The sequence below is a fragment of the Ochotona curzoniae genome, unplaced genomic scaffold, assembly GCF_017591425.1.
Source record: "Ochotona curzoniae isolate NIBS_2020 unplaced genomic scaffold, NIBS_Ocur_1.0 contig_1071, whole genome shotgun sequence".
In the NCBI taxonomy this organism is placed as follows: domain Eukaryota; kingdom Metazoa; phylum Chordata; class Mammalia; order Lagomorpha; family Ochotonidae; genus Ochotona; species Ochotona curzoniae.
Window position 1 is genome coordinate 21,867,848 of NW_024464939.1, and position 23,397 is coordinate 21,891,244.

Sequence of the window (23,397 nt, forward strand, 5' to 3'; positions counted from 1 at the left end):
ACTGACATATCCACCATGTGCATCTGGACATGTAGTCCACTGCACCATCTTCAGCAACTGAGAAAGCCTAATTCTGATATATGCACTTCACAGTCAGCCCACAGACCCTGTTATTTTCCCTTTGGTTGGAGTTTTGAGTCCAGCAGTTCAGTTGAGGGATCCCCAAAGATCTCACCAGAGGTAATCCCAACCTGACTCCTGTGCGTGTCAGCCAGTGCAGGGTCTGCCTCAATCTGTCACTCACATTAGCCTACACACGCACACTGGTGGTTGCAGTTGCTGGGTCAGTTCTGTCTCTGGGCCCATCTCATATGCAAACCAATTGATGTTTTGGCCCAGCCCAACTGTTCCCACCACACACTTGGCCCTCATGCACACCAACAGGAACTGCTGCAGAGTGGCTCCCAGGCCTGCCCCCTGCCATGATTCCTGCACACGACAGTATGGGCAACAGACTGCTCTGGTCTATCCCATATCCCACCCCCAGATCCAACACACATGTATGCCAGCAGGTACTATAACCTGGTCTGATCTGGGCTGTTCCAAGTCTTGGTTCCTGCACTCAGCTGCAGGGTCTGTGTTGTGAAAGAGTTCCCCAAGCTCCTCTATCAGGTCTCCAGTGGCAGATCTCGCACACACACCGGTGGGTCCTTAGCTGAGGCTGACTTAGTCCACCTCCTATCCTGGCAAGAACAGTAGTCTTGCCGTTCAACATGGGAGAGCCCACTTATCCCCCACAGAATCTTCCCACAGACCTGGTTCTCTCACATGCTGGATAGTCTCATAGCCCAGCCTAACATTACTTGTACCCTATTCCTACACTTACTGGTAGGTACTGTGATCTAGCTCTGCCAGGAAGGCTCCCAGCACTATTGTTAGTATAGTGGTGGTCAATGCCCACTAGCCTAGCTCAGGCCTCCCATGTGGGTGGGAGCATTGACCTGACCCAGAAAGTTTCTCTAGCTTCCCCCCTCCAAACTGCTCAGTCTTAGCCCCCTCACTTACCTGCAAGTACAATGGTCTTGTTGGTGGAAGTCCCCCAGAAGTCATTCCTCACCTGCAACGTACTCCTTCAGCAGTCTTACCACCCCTTCATCCCCATATCCCCTTCCCTGAGCAATCCATGTAGTCCTTCTGCCCAGGAGTACATGCATTCCCCAGCCCAGTCGTCCCAAGCCAAGTCTTCTGATGGCATTGTGTGCCGGCCTGGAGCTCTACTCACCAACCAGGAACCCAAGCTCAAAGATGAGTTCCCAGACCCTGTGCTCTGGCATACATGTCTGCCTTGGACCCTACTCCTCTGCCCACCTGAGACCCAAGCCTGTTCACAGTTCCTCAAGTGCAGTCCATCAGCCAGCATGCTAACCTAGGGCTCTCCCCTTCTGACCCCTCCACCTGCTTCCCACCTAGGATCAAGCACATGCAAAAATCCCCAGGCTTTTTGCACCTGCCTGGACAAGAGCTTCCAGGTACCAGCAAGCCTGTACCTGTGCCATCCCTATTCCCTCTGCAAGCGCATACCCTCACATTCCCAGTAACCAGCCCACACTGGTGGAAGCCAGGTGCTAGCCCTGTGGGAGAATATTTTTAGCAGAATGCCAAGTCTTGGGGTAGGGAAGGTAATCTATGCCTCCCTACCCTTCTGAAACCAGGACCCTTTTTTCCGGCCTTTCATCTTAGCCTATGTCTTTTTTTGGTCCTGCCCATCCTCCACAACTCTATTCCCTATTTATTCCTTAGCATGCCTGCTCTTGCAAATGACTCTCTCCAGTTGCATTCATGTTATGGAGGACAGCTCACTTTACAAAATTTAACAGTTTTATACCATGTAGGAGGATGTTTAATGGCTCAATTTTTTTTCCTGTATGATTGTGAGTCATGAAGATATCACTGTGTATGAAAGGGAATGAAAGGGAATTTGTATGCATGTGCATAAACAATTTGAGGCTAATCACTTTTATACAAAGATTAAATGTATTAATTCCTTTCTGAAATTGTTAACATTTGTTCAAGTAACTGTAACCCTTATAAAGCTGAGCTGTGTATTTGAAAATATTCAATATCTAGATGATTAAGTATTCTCACAGACAAAACAGGCTTTTTTGAAGTTGTTTGATATTGCTGTTGTTACAGCCGTCTTATGTCCTCAGCCTTCCATGGAGATGAACCACAGTTATCTAAGCAAAGACCTAAGGGGCAAGTGTTTGGTTTTATAAATGAGATATCCATCAAGACACATGCATTCAGTATCAGAATCCCTGGGTGTGATTGCCAGCCTCGGACTGCAACTTCCTGATGATGCAGAATGTGGGAGGCAGCAGTGACAGCTTAGGCAACTAGGTTCCTGCTGCCTGGTGCTCCCCATTTGCAGCTTCTGGATCAGCCTCAGCCCTTCCCCGGTAGCTGCAGGCATTTAGGGAGTGAACCAGCAAATAGGAGCTCTCTGTTTTCATTTCTCCCTCTCTCTCCATTCCTCCCTGCCTGCCTCCCCAGTGGTTTGTTAAACGACTTGAATGTTAATGAAATCATCTACAGCATAAGCACTTTCTCTGAGTAGAATCCGCTCTGCTTGATCAACAGCACTTAAATGGTAGTGAGCAGATCCATTTTACTAGGTACCAGGGAAATAATAGCCCATCAATCTCTGTCTTTAAGAAGCTCATCCACTATGGACCTCCAAGAAAAGACTCAGTCAGCTCTAAAACAATTCTGTATTCCACGCCTTGCCATTCTCCCCACAATGTGTTGGGTCTGTGCCAACACACTTAGGCTAGAATAGGTTAGTACAAAAAATCCACACCTATTCAGAGAAGGTTGCTGTTGGCTGGACCTAGTGAGAAATCAGGATAAAGCAAGACGCATCTGATGGAGAGGAACATTTCAGTGGGGCTGCCCAGAAAGTGGGCGCAAGGCAAGGTGTATTGTCATCGTCAGTTTCACATCTAGCCTGATTGCTTCACGTTCCACCAAGATGGCAATAGCACTCAAAACAGAGAGTTATCCTTCTTTTATTTATTTAAGCTTAGCAGTTTATAGTATACAAGCAAGATTTTACAGAACTTCATGCATTTTAGGATAATCAAAACAGTTTTATAACTCTAACAAGCCATACATTAACAATTGAAGACTAGAAAAGTCTTAGGCAGGAAAGCAGAGAAATCCCCCAGTGAGGAATAACCGAACTCTACATCCTACCTAGTGAGGTCTAGGAAAAGTCAAATTGGGAGCCTGACCAGTAAAGTGAAGGCAGAGCAATTATAGGCCAGTTGACATTTTCCTGTCTGTTCAAAACTTTCTATATTACTCTCTCTGTGTCTATCTGAGCTAATTTTGTGGCTCCTGAGCACCCCTGAGAGTCAGTGCAAGAGAGGATGGGGTGCCAAAGATGAAACTAAGTAAGGATCAGAGCAAGTTCCTCTCCTGAGTCTAGAAGGAAATTTACAATTCCTTTATCTCTGAGAACCACCTCAGCTCCTAGCTGTTGTTCCAATGTCACCAGACCCTGTAAGGAGGGTACTGGGCTATTTCAATTCCATGTGGGAAATGTGATAGGAAATAACTGATCTCAGAGTTCTCAGCCTGCAAGGGTACTCAAATTCTCTGTGATCTCCTTGGCAGTTGGGATTTGATCCTTGGTGCCCATCCTGACAATCCGTGTGAAATATCCACTGCTTCTGTAGCAAAAGCCCTTGGCAGGACTCTGGGGGTCTCACTGGGACTAGGACACAGACCTCCTTATCCTCCTGCCCCTCTCTGGGATCCCCTCCTGCTCTGTGCACATCACCTCCTGTCAGAGGCTGTCAGGGTTGCTCACGAGTTATCCTTCTTGCCACTAGCTCTTGAAAAAAGAATTAGTAAGTTCAGTAAGTGTAGATGTTCTTCCCTTAAAAAGGATGAAAGTTCACAATTTCACATCCTTTGTTAGCTGAAGTACAGGTCAACCAAACGCTAGCTGCTCTGAAATTTGGAAGTGTCTTAGTCCTAGCTACAATCTACAGAGAATGAGAAGTGAGATTATTTCCTCATTTTTTAATCCTCTGTTTTTGCACTTTGAACAAAGCAAATAATTTATCTTTAGCATCCTAGAGTGTCTACTTATTTAGAATAGGGTCTGGATTTCTAAGGAAATGCCAAAAGAACTGTTACTCATTATCTAAAGTATGAAATGAGCATGTTGTCTTTAACTTATCAGGAATTTTTGTAACATTCTAAGTGCTGTTTTGATATAGTGTATTGGGTTATAAAAATGTGCTCAGTGGATCATATTTTTATTTTGATAGCACCTACGTCTCCAAAGTGAAGTTTAAAGAGATAGTTCTGGTAGCCAACTCCCCAAGGAACTGGGTGGCCAAGGGGGAGCACAGGAAAGGAAAGTATTGGAGGACTGTTCTTGTATTGTGAAGTGGCTTCTCCTGCAACTGTTCTCAGACTACAGGAAAAGCAGTAATCCAGAGTAATTAGGGATAATGATAAGGGCAGTAATAACAATTTAGTAGATGTGATCAAGGAAAAGACTGAATCAAGAACCTGAAACATAATCTAACAAAGAGGATGGCATAACCTGTCTCTGGGCTAGAGAATACCAATCCTCCCAAACTGACATCAATTAAATATTATCACTGTTAGAATCTTATTGAAGTTTTTTTTTTTCTTTCCGCATTTAGGAATTGTATTAAAAGGTCATAAAGATTATCTGGAGAAATAAATGGATCAAAATCAGTCAGTAAAATTGTGAAAACATATTCATTAGGAGAATTTGTCTTACCTGATATCAGAACATATTTTAATGCTGCCATAGGTTGCTAGGGAAACCCAATGAGGACAAACAAATAAATAAGCAAGCAGAACACAGAATTTAGGTACAAACCTATGCATACATCACCAAATTGGTGTTTGAGTCAGTGGGAAATGGTAAGATATGTACCAAATGATACTGACAGAATAGGTATCCACTTAAAAACACTGAAGAGGTAACCACAAAAAGAGTATTCAAGAAGTTCATGGGAAATACACAATATAAAAGAATAAGCATGGATTTTAAAAAGGTACCAAAATAAACTCATGTTTTGATTCCTTTTTCCTGCAAATTTTTGAAGTCCCTCATATGCTACATATGGACAAAAACAAATCCAGAAATACTAAAAACTCAGATGGAAAAATAAATTGATAAAATTCTTAGAAGAAAATCTAGAAACTTACTGAACCAGGAAGGGAAACACAAAAGCCACTCAGAAAAAGACACAATGTTTGTAAAATAAACAAATAAATAAATAAATGTACAGTATTAACAGTTAAATTGAAAAATATAAATTTTAAGGTAAAATGCAATAGAAAATGACAAAATACACAAGGCCCATCTGCATATAAATAAGGAAAAACTAAGCAACCCAATGGAAAATAAAATGAGCTTTAAAAGCAATAAAACAGTTCAGAAAGGAGGCCAATCTATAATAAACATAAATCAGAATATACTAGTAGTAAGAAAGGTAAGTTAGCATTATGTCATCAAAGTGACAAAATTGTAGGGTATTGCTGTGGGACTGGGGAGAAATTATACTTCTACACTTTGCTTGTAGAAGAATAAATAGTAGCGATATAAGTGAAAAATATAACAAAAAACTTTGAGAATTAAAAACGCAACATTTAAAATTGTTAATTTTATTATATTAATTTATCCTCAATAAAAAAATGAATTGTTAAAAACACATCCTTCTGTAAGTGGATATTCAACTTTGTGTTTAAGCTGCTGATTGGGAAAGCTGTTGAGAATGCTTCAGTTCATGGGCCCTGCGCAGTGGCACAAGTGGTTAAGGTCCTCGCCTTGCACGCCCGGGATCCCATATGGGCGCTGGTTCTAATCCCGGCAGCCCCGCTTCCCATCCAGCTCCCTGCCTGTGGCCCGGGTCAAGCAGTCGAGGATGGCCCAAAGCTTTGGGACCCTGCACCCACGTGGGAGACCCGGAAGAGGCTCCTGACTTCGGATTGGCATAGCATAGGCCATTGCACTCACTTGGGGAGTGAATCATCGGACGGAAGATCTTCCTCTCTGTCTCTCCTCTCTGTATATCTGCCTTTCCAATAAAAAAATAATAAAAATAAATCTTTAAAATATATTAAAAAAAAGAGAATGCTTGAGTTCAAATCCTGGCTCTGCAACAAATTTCAGCTTCTTACTAATGTGTGACCTGGGAAGCTGCAGGCAATAACTCAAATACTTGGGTCCCTGCCACCCACACACCCACAGGGGACAGCCAGATTGAGTTTCCAGGCTCCCATTTTCAACTGGTCCAGTCATAATCATTGCAGGCATTTGGGTAATGAGCCAGCAGCTGGAAACTCTGATTCCTTTTCAATACTCACCCCCCACCAAACCTCTTTCCTCCCTTTACCTACTTCCTCCTCTCCTACCACTGTTCTCTTATTCTGTCTCTCTTCCTCTCAAGTATAAATATATATATATATAACTTAAATATCCTTCAACTCTGTGTCCTAACCCTATAAATCTTTTTCATCAAAATAAAAACACTCAGACTATGGATATTTTAATATTTATTACAACATTGTTGCAATTGGCTCAGTAGTAATGTTCCCAATTCCTTGATTATAGTACTCTTCAAAAACTCAAAGAGAAATAATCATCATTATTAATACTACATAGGAAGGGTACTAACCTATGTGATAACTATTTCTGAATGAATTTAAAGGAATGAAAAAAAGTTGATGCAAGAAGAGTTTCACAAAATATCACTGAAGAAAAAAAGGCAAAAAAAAACACCTGTGTAATAATTATCCCACTTTGAGATCAAAAATAGCTCCTGCCCATGTAAGACTGAATAATTGCATGCAAAGAAAGATACTCTATGCATGTGCATAGGTGTGTGAATACTTGTGCATACACACACATGTGTTTATGTACTCTGTCACCAACCACACTTAGTTGCTGAGATAGGTTGTTCAGGAGTTAGGTTGAAAATGGAAGATGCAAATGAAAAACAGTATTTTTTTCTTCATCCCTTTTTTAAATTATATTTTTGACAATCTTTACATAGTTAGTTAATTAGGGTAAAAAGGTTCAAGGGCTACAGGAAAGTGGGTAAGACTATTATTTCCACATTGTTTCCTTCATGTATCTGAGGTAAAGGGCAATGTTGAGGGAGAAGGCCCCATCCAATTTCCCACCCACCCCAGGTCCCTGATGTGGGGCATACTCCAAGATTCTTGCTCAAGTGGTTTTGATAGTTCACCAGTTATGAATTGCTGCCACTCTCACCGCTCCAAGCACAATGAGGTCGTTGAAGAATCCACTGATTGACATAGTCCATCATAGAGTCTCTATTTGCCCAGTTTTTCACTGCCAACATATAGCTGAGGTGGTTGATTGACTTGTTCTGTCTTCTGTCTTTTCTTGGTTAGGGTTCTGAGTCTGGAAGCTCGATTGGGAAGATCCCCAAAGAAACTTTGTCTGAGGTGTTCCCAGACCAGATTCTTGTATGTACTAGCAAGTATAGGGCCCAGCACAGTCCATCGCCACCACCATTGCTGGTGGTTGCAATTGCTGGGTTGGTTCTGTTTCCATCCCTGTCTTCCACTGGAACCAGTGGGTGTTGCAGTCCAGCCTGGTTCTGCCCAGCACATACTCAGCCCTCATATAAACCAGTGGGAGCTGCAGCCTAATCAGAGAGATCCACAATAACCTCCACCAGGCCCATGCCCTACCCTGGTTTGCCAGTATGTGTGGCAGACTAGTCCAGTCTGTCCCACATCCCATTTGGCTCTCATACATGTCAATGGGTATTGAAGCTTAGTTCCATCTAACCAGCTCAACTATCCAGCCCTCACAAATGTTATTAAGTGCCTCTCTGTCTAGCCACCCCAACCCCTGTCCTGGTTTTCGTGCCCTCCCCTGGAAGTGGTAACCCAAGAGGGAAGAGCCCATTATTTCCCTCCCAAGTCTCTCCCACTCCCAGAATATGCACTCTCCAGGTGGTTCTGTGGTTTGACTTGACAGAATTAGGCCCCAGTGCCAGCTTCTGCCAGCTGATGCTGTGGCTAAGCCCAAACAACCCTCACCCACTCTAATTTTGTTTGCACCAGTAGGAATAATCAGCCCAGCCTGACTTTTCCCTGATCTAGTCCACATGAGGAGCACAAGTGTAGCCTGGCTTAGTCTGGTCTGCCCCATCCCAGCTCACACTTCCCAGTGGGAGTAGCTGTCCAGCAAGGGAAACCCACCCCCTTTATTCCCCCTGCCGGCTCTGCCCCCTCCCTTCCTGGTTCTCATGCGTGCTGGTTGGGCTCTGTGGTCACATCCGGTACAGGCAACTCCACTTTGGCAATCCATATTGTGCACTGGTTTTTTGTTGCGACCAAACCCGGCTAGACCCACACTCTGTGCTGGTGCTTGGATTTTCCAGTGGATGACGTGAACTGATTCAGCCTGGTCTGCCCCAGACCCATGCCAAATGTATGCCAGTGGAAAATTTTCCATGATCTGTTCTGGGCTGTTTCCTATCTTGCTTCTTGTGATTACCTGCCAGGTCTGTGTCCTGCCAGAGGAGTTGCCAAGGCTCCTCCATCAGAACCCCTCCCAAGAAAAACAGTATTTTGAAAACTATAATTTTTATAAGCTTAATGGTCATGTGATTCCATTTGTGAGAAATTTAAAAACCAAAATTTAAAAAGGGAAATAAACACTGAAAGTGAAAATATATAAGCAATAACAACATGTCCCAACAGCTACAACTCCCCCTACCCCACAACTTGGGAAAATCACCAGTTGTACCTCTCACGTCAGTTTCCACAGAGACCAGTGGCAGTCAAATGTAAAATAAAACCAGATTTACCTACTAATTTTCAACTTTTACGTATTCCTTGTTTAATTTTTTTTTTTAGCTTTTCCTTCCTAAGGAAAAATCTTCCTAAGGCGATTTCAAAGATCCATATTTTTCCTTCCCTAATACATATTTTTCTACTTGTAAACTTGACATTATAAATTTAAGAAGACATTCTGGGGGAAAAAAGGGTAATATTACCAGCCTAGCAGGCTACTATTGCTCTTGAATGTGTTTTATTATTTTTCTTTCCCTTATGGATATTCTAATCTTCTCATGGAAGTAACTGTAGGTTTACTCTTTTCTCATTAAATATTCAGATATACCTCTTTCCATGTATTTGTTGAGCTAACTCTCCTCTGGTTATTCTTGGAGAACTAAATGATTTTTTTTAAGATTTATTTTTATTATTTTTTATTGGAAAGGCAGATATACAGAGAGGAGAGACAGAGAGGAAGATCTTCCGTCCGATGATTCACTCCCCAAGTGAGCACAACAGGCCGATACTATGCTGATCCGAAGCCAGGAGCCTCTTCCGGGTCTCCCACGCGGGTGCAGGGTCCCAAAGCTTTGGGCCGTCCTCGACTGCTTTCCCGGGCCACAGGCAGGGAGCTGGATGGGAATCGGGGCTGCCGGGATTAGAACCGGCGCCCATATGGGATCCCGGGCGTGCAAGGCGAGGACCTTTAACCACTTGTGCCACCGCGCCGGGCCCCTAAATGATTTTTTTAAAGATGTCTAGAGAGACTGTAGAATGTAGTGCACATACTTTAGCAATGAAATTCCAGTTAGCAGATCAATTGAGTTTTTCATTTTTTTATACAGTTTATATCCCATATTCACTTAGGAAAAATAATGCTTGGATGCCACCAAAATATTCACTGGATTTCATCCATCTTTTTCATTCTTACTTTAAAATAATTGGTGTTCTTTCTGCACAGATATTAAAAAACTAAAATGTTGCAATTACTGTTTACTTCTAAACCATTCTTTCTAAACTTTCATTTCTATGGTTCATATATTATTTCACAATAAAACATATACACAAATTGAAAATAGATGAGATGAGTAACCGAAAACATTTGGAAAGAATGAGAAATGAAAAATCCCAATGCTATCACAATTCGAAGTCTGTGACTCCATCTAGTTGTTGATCCTCCCATTCACAACCTTTCTAGAACTTTCTCCCATGAAACAGTAATTTCTTTACTCTTTTTTTCCCATTGTTTCTATAATATACTTGAGTCTATCTAGGTCAAAAGGCTTACATCCTTCTGATGACCTCAAACTTACCTCTAGCCATCACTCTATATCTTTCCTTCTCTGTGAAGCAAGCTTTCTGAAGAAAATAGTCCATATGAGGGGGCTTTAAAACACCCAAGGAAATTTTGAATTATCTCCTTAATTTTTTAAAATTTACTTGAGATGCAGAGAGACACAGAGAGAAACAGAGAAAAGTCCCATACATGCTATAGAACCAAGCAAGTGCCAAGGCCAAATCAGGGTGCTTGGACAGGGTTTTTTGTCGTTTTTCCTGGTTTTGTTTTTTTGTTTTGTGTGGGTTTTTTTTTTTTTGAGGATTTATTTATTGTTTGCTTGAAAGAATTACAGAAAGAGCAGGGGAGAGCAAAAAAAGATAATCCATCCATTGGCTTATTCCCCTAATCCCAAATGGCAGCAATGGCCAGAGCTGGGCTGGTCTGAAGCCTGGAACTTTTGTGTTGTTCAGTTCTCCAATATGGGACCAGGAGTTTTGTCCTGGAATTTTGTACAGTTCTCCAATATGGTGACAGCAGCCCAAGCACTTCAGCCAATTTTTTTTTTTTTTTTTTTTTGCTGTTTTTCCAGGCATATTAGTGAGGAACTGGATTGGAAATAGAACAGTTAGAAGTTAAATCAGTGCCCATATGGCATCCCACACCACATATGGAGGTTTAATGCACTATACCACAGCACTAATTCTGTCCCTTTGCCTTTTGAAAGGGAAAAATCCCAAACAGCAGTAGCAATAAAACTCTCTTTAAAACAAGGATAAGGCTGTTGTGTATCAGAAATATATGGCATCCCTTTTGCCCATGCTCCTCCCAAATCAGTTGCCATTCCTTTTTTAATCTCTCCTGCCTCGCTCTGTCTCGGTTCTGTGGTTCCTGAGGTCTTTGGCCCCAGGAACTGCATGGTCCTCAGAGGGCTCAGGACTCTGAGCTGGCTGGCCAGCCAGTATGGTACTCTTCAGGATTGTAGCACTGAGATATAGCGGGCATAGGCTCAGGGACAGGAGCCATGGCAGAGTTGGGACTCCTCATAGGAACTACATTCAGTGGGCCCCATCCTGTGTGGTGTCAGCCATTATACCCACTGAGTGCTTTAGACTATGACTTGGTGTGACAGCTTGTTACATGTCCCTCTCTTTCTCAAATACACACTGGTCTTACAGAGATGCTTGCTGTTTGTTGGCCAGCAGTTCTCCAGCTATCCTGTTTGCTCTGGGTCTAGCTAAATTTTTGCCCTGAAATCTGGGGCAGTAAGTAGACAAAGCTTGGAAAACCTCCCATGTGCATCCAGATGGCCAAGCTGTCCTCATTTAGTTACCATCTTCTGGGTCCAGGGCTGAGCTGAAAACACTAGTTCCAAAATCCTCCTCCTTCCAGGCACTAGGAATTTCAAGAGAAGAAGACACTGCTTTTGAACCCTGGCTAGAAAAGCACTGTTGTGTCCCTCTCCTTCTTTGGCCAGATGGACCAACACCCATCAGAGTGAAGAGCACATGTGCACAGAAGTGAGCAGCTGCCCAGGTGCCCAACTGTGCCCACAAGGTAACCTTGCCATCCTTCCAGAATCTTCGCTTGGACAAAAAAAGATGCGCTATGATACCTGAACACAAAGCCACAGAGATGAATTAAGTCTGACTCTAGAGCCCTGAGTTTGCTGCCAACGGGTTTCCAAAACATGGACGGTTCCCTATGAGCATAGGGATCTAGATGGGCAGGACAAAAGTTTGGGCAGCAAACCTTTATGCTGAGGTGTTTGGTCATTTCACAAAGACCTACAGAGGATGCTGTGGACCATTCCACATGATAGAATCTGCTTTCATTAACCTCCCATGCCACTGACAATTTTTGCTAATAATTCATGATATACATTCTGTAGTTGTAGAGGATTTTCTTCTAAGGGGGAAAGAAAAGTCCAAAATTTAAAAATATAAGTAAAATTTTAAAGCAGATATTCAATGTATTCGCTTATACCACACATTTTGTTGTTGTAGACTTGATATCGCTGTTTTTACTTTTTATGGAAATATCAATCATTTGGTGAATTTAATGTATCATTAGCCTTATAACATTATCCTTATAACATTAAGACTTATTTCTATCACCTTAATTCCTGCCATTTCCTTTTTTCCTCCTCTACCATTTCCTCCTATTCCATTTCCTATTGAATGGGAGAAAGGTAATGAAGTTCATGTTCTATTGTTCTTTTCTTGAAAAAATAATTTATTTGAATGGCTAGGAGAGAGGGAGATGGAGAGAGGGGAAAGGGGGAAAACAGGGAGGGAGGAAGAGAGAAAGAGAGAAACTGATTTTCTACATGGTAGTTCATTCTGCAAAAGGCCACAGAAGCCAAATCTGAGCCAAGCTGAAGCCAGGAGCCAGAACTCGATCCAAGTTTTCCAGACGTGTGGCAGAGACCCTAGTACCTAAGTCATCATCTACTGCGTCCCCAGGGCAGTAGCAGAGTTGGATGAGAAATGTAGTAGCCAGACTCAAACCAGACACTGCAACACAAAGGGCTGGCATCCCAAGTAGAGGCTTAGACCACTGTGCCACCACACCTGCCCCTGTTTCATTGCTCTTTTGCTGATGGTGGTTATTTCTCACTTCAGATCCATACATAGGTGTGGGGGGGGGAGGGTCACATTAATTTCTAAACTTAACTAATATCCCCATCTGCTTTTCAAAAGAAACCAACAGGTGCGTCTCAGGACAGGGCGGCTCATGGCTGGATCCCTGACAACAGCCACCATATGCATGTGGTGAGCTGTCCCCAGGCCTGCCTGGGCTCCGGGGGCTGCTCCCTTCAGGGTGAGCTGTCCCCAGGCAGCCAGTGTGCCATTTGGTGCCAGGCTACACCTGCTGGCCGCCCAGTCAGGGAGCTCTGGGTTTTTGTTTCTTTGAGCCACTGCTTAGTTAGCTCCAGGTTGAACCCACTGTGCTTCTAGGACGTAAAGCATTCGTAAAGATTCTGATTGGCAGTAACTCTTCCTTTGCAAAACTTGTAATCACTGAATATGCTGAACACCAAATACCAGTCCATGCAAAAGCTATGGCTCGGTGCTTGTCCATGAAAATCATGTCATGTTACTTGACATGATGATGGATCAGGAGAAGGGTCACATTAAGCAGCGCCATTATATTAACTAACACTCCAGAACCATAACCGGAGGTAGATTCTGTGAGGGATGTGTGGGCCAAAACCTGTGGAAATTCTAGCCCCACTGGTTATCTCAAGAGTTGGGCTGATGATGGACTAAGCTAGTTGTGACCAAGGAGCCTGCCATCAATTACAGGTAAAGGAACCCCCAACGATCTGGACTGGTCAGGGCAACAGCACCCGAATGTGCATCCTAAATAGGATGTGGGGTGGGCCGGGCTGCAACGTTCACCAGCTCATACAAGGCCAAATGGAAGGCCAGACTTTGCTGGAACCTGGCCTAAACCCAATGGCATGTATGAGAACTGGGTCTGGGAGTGGATTAAGTGGAGGATCTAGGGGAACTCCCCTGGCGAGTCATAGCTCCCGCTGGTGAACATGTGGTCCAGACCTGGGGGTCAGACAAGCTGGGCAAAGTAGCTCCAACAGCTGGCAAATGCGTTAACTGCTAATGGAACAGGGTAGATCAGGCAGGACTAAGCAAACCCTAGCCCACAAGCAAAACTAGAGACCAGGACGGAGCACAGGTCATGCCTAGCTAGGCTTTTGCACCTACTGGTCTGCATGAGCCAGGAACACTAAGCCACGGTGTCTAAGGACAGGTGAGGGGCTGTGCCAAGCTGAGTCAGAGCAATCACTGGCATGCGCGTGTTCTACGGCTGGGAACAGGCCCAGTTGGGGAGCTAAGGGGACAACCCTAACTGGGTTGAGGCTCCCACCAAGGAGCGTGTGGCCTGGAATGGGGGCTGCGTTCTGAACAGGAAATGGCTGTAGTCTTCCTTGGCACAAATGTGGACTGGGATTGGATGCACCGAGCCAGGCCAGACACCAACACCCTCTAGTGTCCTGGAGGACCAGGGTAGATGTGGGATGGACTAGGCAAGGTCTCAAACCCCTACTGAGCCATGTGTGAGCCAAATGTGGGTGTGGACAAGCCATGGTTGAGCTGAAACATCCAACTTCAAGGAACAGTTTGGGTTGAAGGCCAGTCAGGAAAAGCCACTGTTCCTGCTATGACTGGAGGTGGACTGAGTAGGGCTGACTCATGGACCCACTGGAAAGCGTGAAACCTGGCATTGGGAGAGGTTCTGATGGAGGAGCCTGGGCAACTCCTCTGGCAGGACGCAGACCCACTGGTAAGAGCAAGAAACATGATAGGAAACAGCCCAGAACAGGCCATGGAAACTTACCCATTGGCATACATTTGACATGGGTTGGGGGCAGACCATGCTGAATCTGTTCATGTCATTCACTGGCAAATCCAAACACCAGAACAGAGTGGGTCCAGCCAGGTTCAGTCACAACAAAGACTAGTAGCCTGTACCGGATGTGACCACAGTGCCCAACCAGCATGCGGGGGCAGAGCCAGCAGGGGAATAAGGGAGGGTTCCTTTGCTGGACAGCTACTCCCCCTAGAGAGCATGGGCTGGGATGGGGGCAGAGCAGATTAGACAGTGCTACAACACCTTTGCGCCTCATGTGGACTAGATCAGGGAAAAGTCAGGCTGGGCTGATTATTCCTACTGGTGCAAACAAAATTAGAGTGGGTGAGAGTTGTTTGGGCTTAGCCACAGCATCAGCTGGAAGAAGCTGGCACTGGGGCCTAGTTCTGTCAAGTCAAACCACAGAACTATCTGGAGAGTGCATATTCTGGGAGTGGGAGAGGCCTGGGAGGGAAATAGTGGGCTCCTCCCTCTTGGGTTACCACTTCTAGGGGAAGGCATAAAACTAAGACAACAGCTGGGGTGGAATTGGGTGTGGGACAGACTGGATTACTGCTACACATACTGGCAAACCAGGGTAGTGGTGGCCTGGTGGGGGTTATTGTGGGTCGCTCCAACTAGGCTGCAGCTCCTACTAGTTTATGCAAGGGCCAAGTATGTGCTGGGCAGAACCAGACTGGAGTGCAACACCACTGGTTCCAGTGGAAGACAGCACTGGAAACAGAACCAACCCAGCAATTGCATCCACCAGCTGATCAGGGCAATAGACTGTGCCGGGCCCTATACTTGCTAGCACATATAAGAATCAGGTCTGAGAACAACTCAGACAAAGTTTCATTGGAGATCTCCCCAATCATAATGCTGGACTCAGAACCCTAACCAAGAAAAGAGAGCAGACAGAACAGGTCAACCAACTACCTCAGCTATATCTTGGCAGCAAAATACGGGGCAAACAGACTCTATGATGGACGATGTGAATCAGTGGAATCCTCAAGGACCTCATCATGCTTGGAGTGGCAAGATTGGCAGCGATTCATAACTGTTGAAATATCAAAACCACTTGAGCAAGTATCTTGGAGCATGCCCTACATCTAGGACCTGGAGAGGTTAGGAAATTGGGTGGGCCTTCTCCGTTAATACCCCTCTTTAAACATGAAGGAAACAATTTGGAAAAAATAATAGTCTTACCCACTTTCCTGTAGCCCTTGACCCTTTTTACCCTAATTAACTATGTAAAGATTGTCAAAATAAATTATTAAAAAAAAAAAAGAAAGAAACCAACAGTTCATCTGTTTTACCTCTTTGGCCTCCTGCCTTCCAACATTCCATCAGCTGGCTCTCTCCAACAATTTGATACCCACATCCTTTTTTTTCCCATCCCTTTGGAAAGCATATGTTACTAAGTTGCTTACATTCCTGTAATTCTCCTACAGGTAGCCTTTCTGAATTCTTCATCATTTTGTTGGAATACTTTCTCCAGGAGTGTTTACAGAGCGAGGCGGTTTGCAACCTAACTTTGAAGCCTAGTATGCCAGAGATCATCTTTCTTTCACTCCCATGTTTCAGTGAGAGCTCAGCTAGATATGAGAGTCTAGATTCAAATTTTCTTCCTCAAAAATACTTTGAGCATACTCATCTAGCATGGCTGCTAAAAGCCAAATGTGACCTGCTTTTTGCTCACTGGAATTATTTTCTTTTTTTAAATTTCACTTTAGGCTGTCAGAGCATTGATATTTTACCCTTTGTCTCTTTTGTTCAGTGCACAAGAAGTCTCTTCAATTCTTCCTTAATTATGAAGAAATGTTAATTAGCAGTTTTTCAAATATTTGTTGTCACCTTCCTTTCTAGATCCATTTTTAACCACATATTGATAGTCAGTCTAATTTTTACGTCCTTTTCTGCTCTCATTTTTGTCATTCTTTATCCCTTCCTGTTGACTGCTGGGAAAGTTTCAAGCCCTACTCTATCTCATTAATTCATTAACTATATTCATTCAACCCTGTGAGTGAAGCTTTTTGTTTCTGTGACATCTGATTGGTATATTATTATAATTTCTTGTCCCTCTTGGTCCAGTGTCTGCTTCTAAGCTCTCTATAACATCTACTAGGATGGTGGCAAATTCTTGTTTTCCTTGGCTTCTTTTGGAATGATTTGCTATGGTTCTAATTACACCTTCCCATGGACTTATGCTGGTATTCCACAGAAGCTTCTTTATGTTTCCCAATCTCTTCATGGCATCATCTATAGTTTTTGTATGGTGTGCTTGTTCATGAGGAATCTCCATGAGGAGATTCAGGGGAGAGAAACCCCAGTTGCTGTAAGTTCCCCTGTCAACTCTGCCTTTTCTACGGTGTAAACAACACTTCATGTCCTTAAGAGTTAGCCCTATTAGCCTTGGCTGTCTGTTCACACTCAGTAGCCAATTCGACTAATACATACCACCAGCATTTTCCATTAGTTCATGGAGAGAATGATTGCTTTCTCAGAAAGAGAGATGTGTTTTTGGAAGAGAGATATAGAATGACCCAGGATGGCAAATAATTACAGAAATCCTAATTATTTCCAAAATTTCTTAGTACTTCCAAATTTTCATGGCACTTTGGGGTAGGTACAAACCTCTCAATAAGTATGCCCTAAATTTATAAATTTGGGTTTATAAAAATATTGAAATCTAGCTTGGTGCAGGCATTGGAAATGGCCCACCTCCCATTTCAGAGAACCTGGATTCAAATCCTACCTCAGTTCCACATGTAAGCTTCCTGCTAATGCTCACTTGGCAGGAAGTAGGTGGTGACTCAAGCAGCTGGGTCCCTGTCATTCACACACGGAAAATCCAGATTGAATTCTTATTTCCCACACATTTGGGGAGTGAACCAGTGGATAGGAACTTTGTCTGTCAATAAAATAAGTCAAAATTACTTTTTAAATTTCAGTTTGGAAGATATTCTAACTGGCCCAAACCATTGAAGAAGCTTCTTGACTTTTACAAAAATCAATTTGGATATTGTTGATTTCAAATGTAAATAAAATTGGTTAAGCATGTCCTACAGGATTATTTCTGACCCCATTTCATGTTATTATTGTAGTAACATTTTTATCTTATCTGACATCTTATAGATGTCTAGGCATTTCTTTTGATCTGACATTAACTTACTCAACCTGTATTTGTTGAACACTTGCCACATTACTGTTCTGACAGATAAGTACCCAATAGAAGAGACAGATGTGTTCTCTGTCTTCACAGAGCAGAGTCTAACAAAGACTCTAATGCAGTTGGGTTCTATTAGAGCAGGGATTTTGTTTCCCCTGTGTGGTTTCTAATGTATCCCAAGCACCCAAAACAGTATAAACCTTGGTTGGATATTAAATGGGCAAATATTGAACATTAATTACAAGTGTGTTCAATGTTGTAAAGTGAAAGTACAGATGTTGTGGAGAATTTAAATGGAGAGCTTAGCCTGCTCTAGGGGACTATAGAATTAATTTTCCAGCAAAAGAAGATAGCTGATAGAGTCATCCATTTAAAATCTTTTGCCAAAAATGAAAAAGATATTTTGCAAAAATTCAGGGAAAAAATAGAACATAGATCACATTCAGGCCTCCTACTATTCAGAGGAACTTGCATCAGTCTTGAATTTTCAGTATTGATTTCTGTAAATAAGAAGCTAGGTGACTTGCTTAATAAAGCCATATGTTTTAAGAAATAGAAAATCAGTTTAACAATCCTTATTTGTGTCTCAATTCTTCCTACCCCTCTCCCACCGCGTTGTCTTTTTTGCCTTGCAGTTGAAGGAGCTTCTATGCACCCTTGCGACGACACATATTGTGGTCCTTTCCCAGAATCTGAGCCAGAAGTCAAAGCAGTAGCCAACTTCCTCCGAAAGCACAGAAAACACATTAGAGCTTACCTTTCATTTCATGCATATGCTCAGATGTTGCTGTATCCCTATTCTTACAAATATGCAACTATCCCCAACTTCAGCTGTGTGGTAAGTATTCGACCCTGTAAAGATGTATCAGATGTAATGTTTCATTTTCAGTGATATGACTGTTATAATTAGCAATAATAATAGCCACTATATATTGTGTTTATTCTATTAAGTATTTTGTGTATATAAAGAGTTCATTTACTCTTATCAATCATACAAAGTATTATTCGCCCTTTCATGAATGAAAAATGTAGGAAACAGAAATGAAATCAACTGAGAATGCATGGCTACTATGTTTCATAGCCAGAGTTCAACCCAAAATCCAACTCTAGAATTATTATTCTTACCCACTGTCCTGCTTCTCATATAATCATATCAAATCTATCTAAATCCTTACCACAGGTTATATGTAAAAGGTCAGAATGGATTCGATTAGTCTTAGAGCTTGGGTCACATATGCAGAGCTATAATTAACTTTATTGAGTAAATAATTATTCATAAATTATAGCCTGGCTCTCATTAATTAAAAGCAAGTTTTAATTACAAACACTATTTACTTAATGCTAGTAAGTCCCTGGGCATGTATTTGACCTGTTGGTACTAAGAATGAATAGACTTTCAGGCATAAGATTACCAGGAAATGAAAAAGCAGAGTTCCTTTCTCTCCTTATTTTGAAAATCCAACAAGTGATCCATTGCAAGACACAATTTATCATAATGCAAATCAGAGTATCTAAAGTTCTATAAGATTTAAAACCAAGAAAAACAAATACTGTTAGAAGTTAGAATAGCAATTACCTTTAGAGAAAAGGGAAGTAGCTTGGTGACTAATCGGTAGGCCCGAGAAGGTTTCTGGGTCACTAATGTCTTTCTGTTTCCTGGCCTTGATAGTGGTTACAGGAATGCATTTAATTTGTGATCATCCACTGAACTGTTGATTTAATATTGGAGTACTTGTCAGTATATATATATTTGGTTTTTTCTTTTTATTTTTCCTTCTTAAGCCAAATGTGTGGTATCTCTTTTAGTATCCCTAATAAAAGCTTTATATTTCTGATAAAAGCCAGATGTCCAACAATTCAGTTCCATCCTGACACTGACTACCCAGAGTTAGCATCAGACCCTACAAATCTGGGGACTCAGTCCTCCACAACTATTCTCATAGCTGCTGTGAGTCTCATGTAGAAGGGGATGCAGGCTACTCGCACAGCTCTCCAAACTGGCTACAAAGTCCTAGAGTCCTACCTTGTGTTTTGGGTTTTTTTTTTCCCTTTGTTATTTTGCCTTTTTTATTTTTTTAATTTGAGAGGCAAAGAAGCAAAAATAAGGAGAAAACTCTCTTCCACTGACTCACTCCACAAATGCCTACAGAGGCTGGAACTGGACCAAGGTCAAACCTCAGAGCATGGAATGCAGTGCCTCCCAAGTCTCCCATGTGGGTGGCAGGAACCCAAGCCCTTGAGCCATCAACTGTTGCCTCTCAAGGTACACATTAGCAGCAAGGTAGAGTCAGAAACCTGATAGGGAGATCAAACCCACATACCCTAATATGGGAAATAGCTGTCATAATTGCTAGGCTAAACACTTCACCTGTTTCAAAAGCCCACTAGAATGACCTACAGAGCTTAGGAATGTACTTTACTTCCCTCTACCAGTTTATTATAAAACACAACTGCAGTAAGAGACGCTTAAGGCAAAATGAGGAGGGAGAACAGGTAAGCACTGAATAAAGCTCCCATGCCTTCTCTGAGCTCTCCTCCCCAAACTCTGGTGTATTCACTGGTGTGGAAGTTCTCCAGACCCCATTGTTTGGGAAAATCTATGGAGGCTTTATGACATAGACACATTTGATTGAATCTTTACATTGGCCATGAAAATTTATTTCTGGTTCCCCCCCACCACCTGAGAGGTTGGGATTCAGTATAAAAGTTCCAATCTTCTAATGATATAATTTGGATAACCCCATCCTCAAGCTATCTAGGGGCTCCCTACAAAAATCATCTCATTAGCAGAGAAAACACTCATCATTCTGAAGATCTCAAAGGAGCTATGTGCCAATAATCAGGGACAGAGACTAAGGATTTATTTATTTTATTACAAGCCAATGCCATACTTGAATGAAAGCTTTTGTAAAAGAGAAGCAGTAACTTTCTGCATATACCTTGGATTCCAAATCGTGCGTGCATTTCTTGGTATTTCAGAAATCCTTGAACTAGATGTGCAAGTCCTGGAAGGAATGGGGGATATGAGGAGGGCAGAAGAAGTCTTAGGGAATGTCCAGAGAGCAAATTGTATTCCTCATTCTCATCATTCCCATCATTGCAAGAATTCTGAGAAAAAATACCTCTGTTTAGAAATACCATACAGGTGGTAATTATTTCTGTGGTGTAATTCTTTAGTTGTTCAATGGGCCATTAGTTTTCTTTTTGTTGGTGCTGCAATAGTTTTTGTTGACTGGAATTCAAGGAAACCTGTACGTCAATATTTATGTAGTGAAATATTTAGCCCTTTCCAATGGGCACAGTATTCATGTTCATACAGCAGATGAGGTGGAATATGCAGTATATGAAAATGATTACAAGAGAATGTTCTGCATTTTTAAAATTCACCTTCCTACCATGAGTTGTCTTTGATTAGGGAATGTAAGAGTAGATTAGTTCTTTACAGCCAAAGATGACTTTGCCTGCCAACAGACATTTAGCAATGTCTGGAGATATTCTTGATTATCAAAGGAGTTGTAAGGGAGCTTATACTAGCATCTAGTGGATAGAGACCAAGGATGTTGCTCAACGTTCTACAATGCACAAGCTGCTTCCCTCACAGGAAAGATTATTCAGCATCAAACTGTCAATAGTGCCAGTGTTAAAAATCTTGGTGTGTGTTAAGCATAAACTAAATCATGAATCTAAGATTACAATTCTCAAAAATTTTTGTAGTCCTGAAAATTAACTGGAAATCATTAAATTCTATTAAAATCCTTCCAAAATATCCCATTATGTTAGAAACTTTATTTTTGCTGACATTCAAGTCATTTTTAAAGTTGCTTTAAATACAAAAAGGTTTAACTTAAAAATATAGTCCTTAGCCAAGGACTAAGAAGGGAGGGGTAGGCCCTATTTCAGGTAACTTAATATGGAAACAATGGAAAAAGAGAAATCACCAAGTTATACTTTTTTTGAAAATATGTTTATTTCATTTATTTGAAAGGTGGAGTGGGGTGAGGTGAAAATATTCCATCTGTTGGTTTACTTCCCAAATTGTTGCATTGCCCGGGGCTCTTTGAAGCCAATGTCAGGAAATTGGAGCTTCATCCAAATCTCACCTACATGGAAAGCAAACACTTGAGACACTTTATACTACATTCCAAGGCACATTAATAGGGAACTAAATCAGAAATGGAGCAGGTGGGACTCAAACCAACACATATATGAGATTCCAGCATCACAGCTCAACCCACTATTCTATGGCATTGGTCCATAAGTAAACTCTTTAAAACAGATATTCAGTTCTTCTACCATGAAAATAAGTCATGGGAAAAACTGGTAAAATTTCACCTTTTATTGGGTCACTTACCAATATGCATCTGTGCCTGAACAACAGAAGTTCAATGATATCAAAGTCCTAAAACTGTGCGTATATTTTGTGTAAAAAAAAGTTAAGACAGTTATCTTTTTAAAATAGTTTTTTTTTTTACTTGTACTTCATCATCAAAACAATGAGGCACAAAGGTCTCCTCATCGGCAGAATGCAGTAATCTTCTAAATGTAGAAATATCTGCTTTTGTCATGGAATATTGCTAAAACTGTTGGAGGAGCTGTTAAAATCCCAGAACATTCTCCACAATGATACATCATTATGATGTTTACATTCTTTTTCTGTTGGCTCCTGTGAGAAGAATGTCATCATCACTGAGTTCAATAATAAATAGCTTGCCAGCTCCTGATTTCTGATCCCTGAATATTCACCAAGGGTGACATTTGCTGCAAATACTGCCTTTGGCAACTCTGAGCTGAAAGAGGACAGCAGCATGAAGCTCGGTCTGGTGCCACCGTGTTGTCCAGAATGCTTCAATTAAAGTATTAAATTATTCACGGGCAAATTGAAATGGGAGATTTGTGTACTGGTTTCAACATACTTCTTTTTTATCTCCCTGGTCATTCAATACTTCTCTAACTCCTTGCTGAAACTAGGGCTTTTATACCACCTGGAAATGTTTTAACGGGAAGCCAGGCTCATTCTAGTTCATATTAAAATATTCCCCTTTTTAGTAATTAGACTGTGCCAAGTGTTTTTTTTTTTTCAAATCCATAACATTAGTAGGAAGAGTAACTTATGCATCTAAGAAGGATCTGCCTAAGCAGTGGGAGAACCTTGGAGGTCATGTTTGAAATTATTGTTTCCATTCCCAGGAAGAATAATTCTTCCCAAATTGAAGATTTTCTTATTTGGACCAATATGTTATAAATACTTTGTACATATCCACTGGAATGTATACTCAAAAATCAATGTAATTCTCTTTTAAATTTTAAATTTTCTTACTAATTTTTGTTTATTTGAAAGGCAGAGACATAGAAATTCCCCATTTACGTTTTTACCTTCCAAATACCCACAAAAGCCAGGTCTCGCCATAGCAAAGCCAGGAGCCCAGAACTCAACACAATCTCCCCCATGTATTTCATCGACCTTGGGCAATCATCTACTGTCTCCAGAGGTTCGTATCATCAAGAAGCTAGACACAGAAGTAAAGCTGAGAGGCAACATCAGGCATTCTGATAATGGCAAACAGGTGTCCCAAGCAGAGTCTTAACTAGTGTGGCAAACATTCATCTCCAACATGAGTTATCTTAATACCCTTGCAAATTTATGCTTATGCATCATGTATACAAGATATACTTAAGTATCTGTTATATATAGGCACATTGCTAAGTATGAGCTATGTGTAAAATTCACATCATGCCTACCCTGTCAAGCATTTTGCAGTTTGTA

General features: G+C 41.9%; 1 protein-coding gene across 1 annotated transcript in view; it reads left to right on the top strand.

Annotated features, from left to right (window-relative positions):
- CPA6 (carboxypeptidase A6) overlaps positions 1-23,397 on the top strand; it is a 293,134-nt gene that overhangs the window by 264,085 nt on the left and 5,652 nt on the right. The window contains exon 9 of the mRNA XM_040994660.1: positions 18,269-18,471. Coding sequence (XP_040850594.1) covers positions 18,269-18,471 — 203 coding nt within the window. The remainder of the gene's footprint in view (positions 1-18,268; positions 18,472-23,397) is intronic.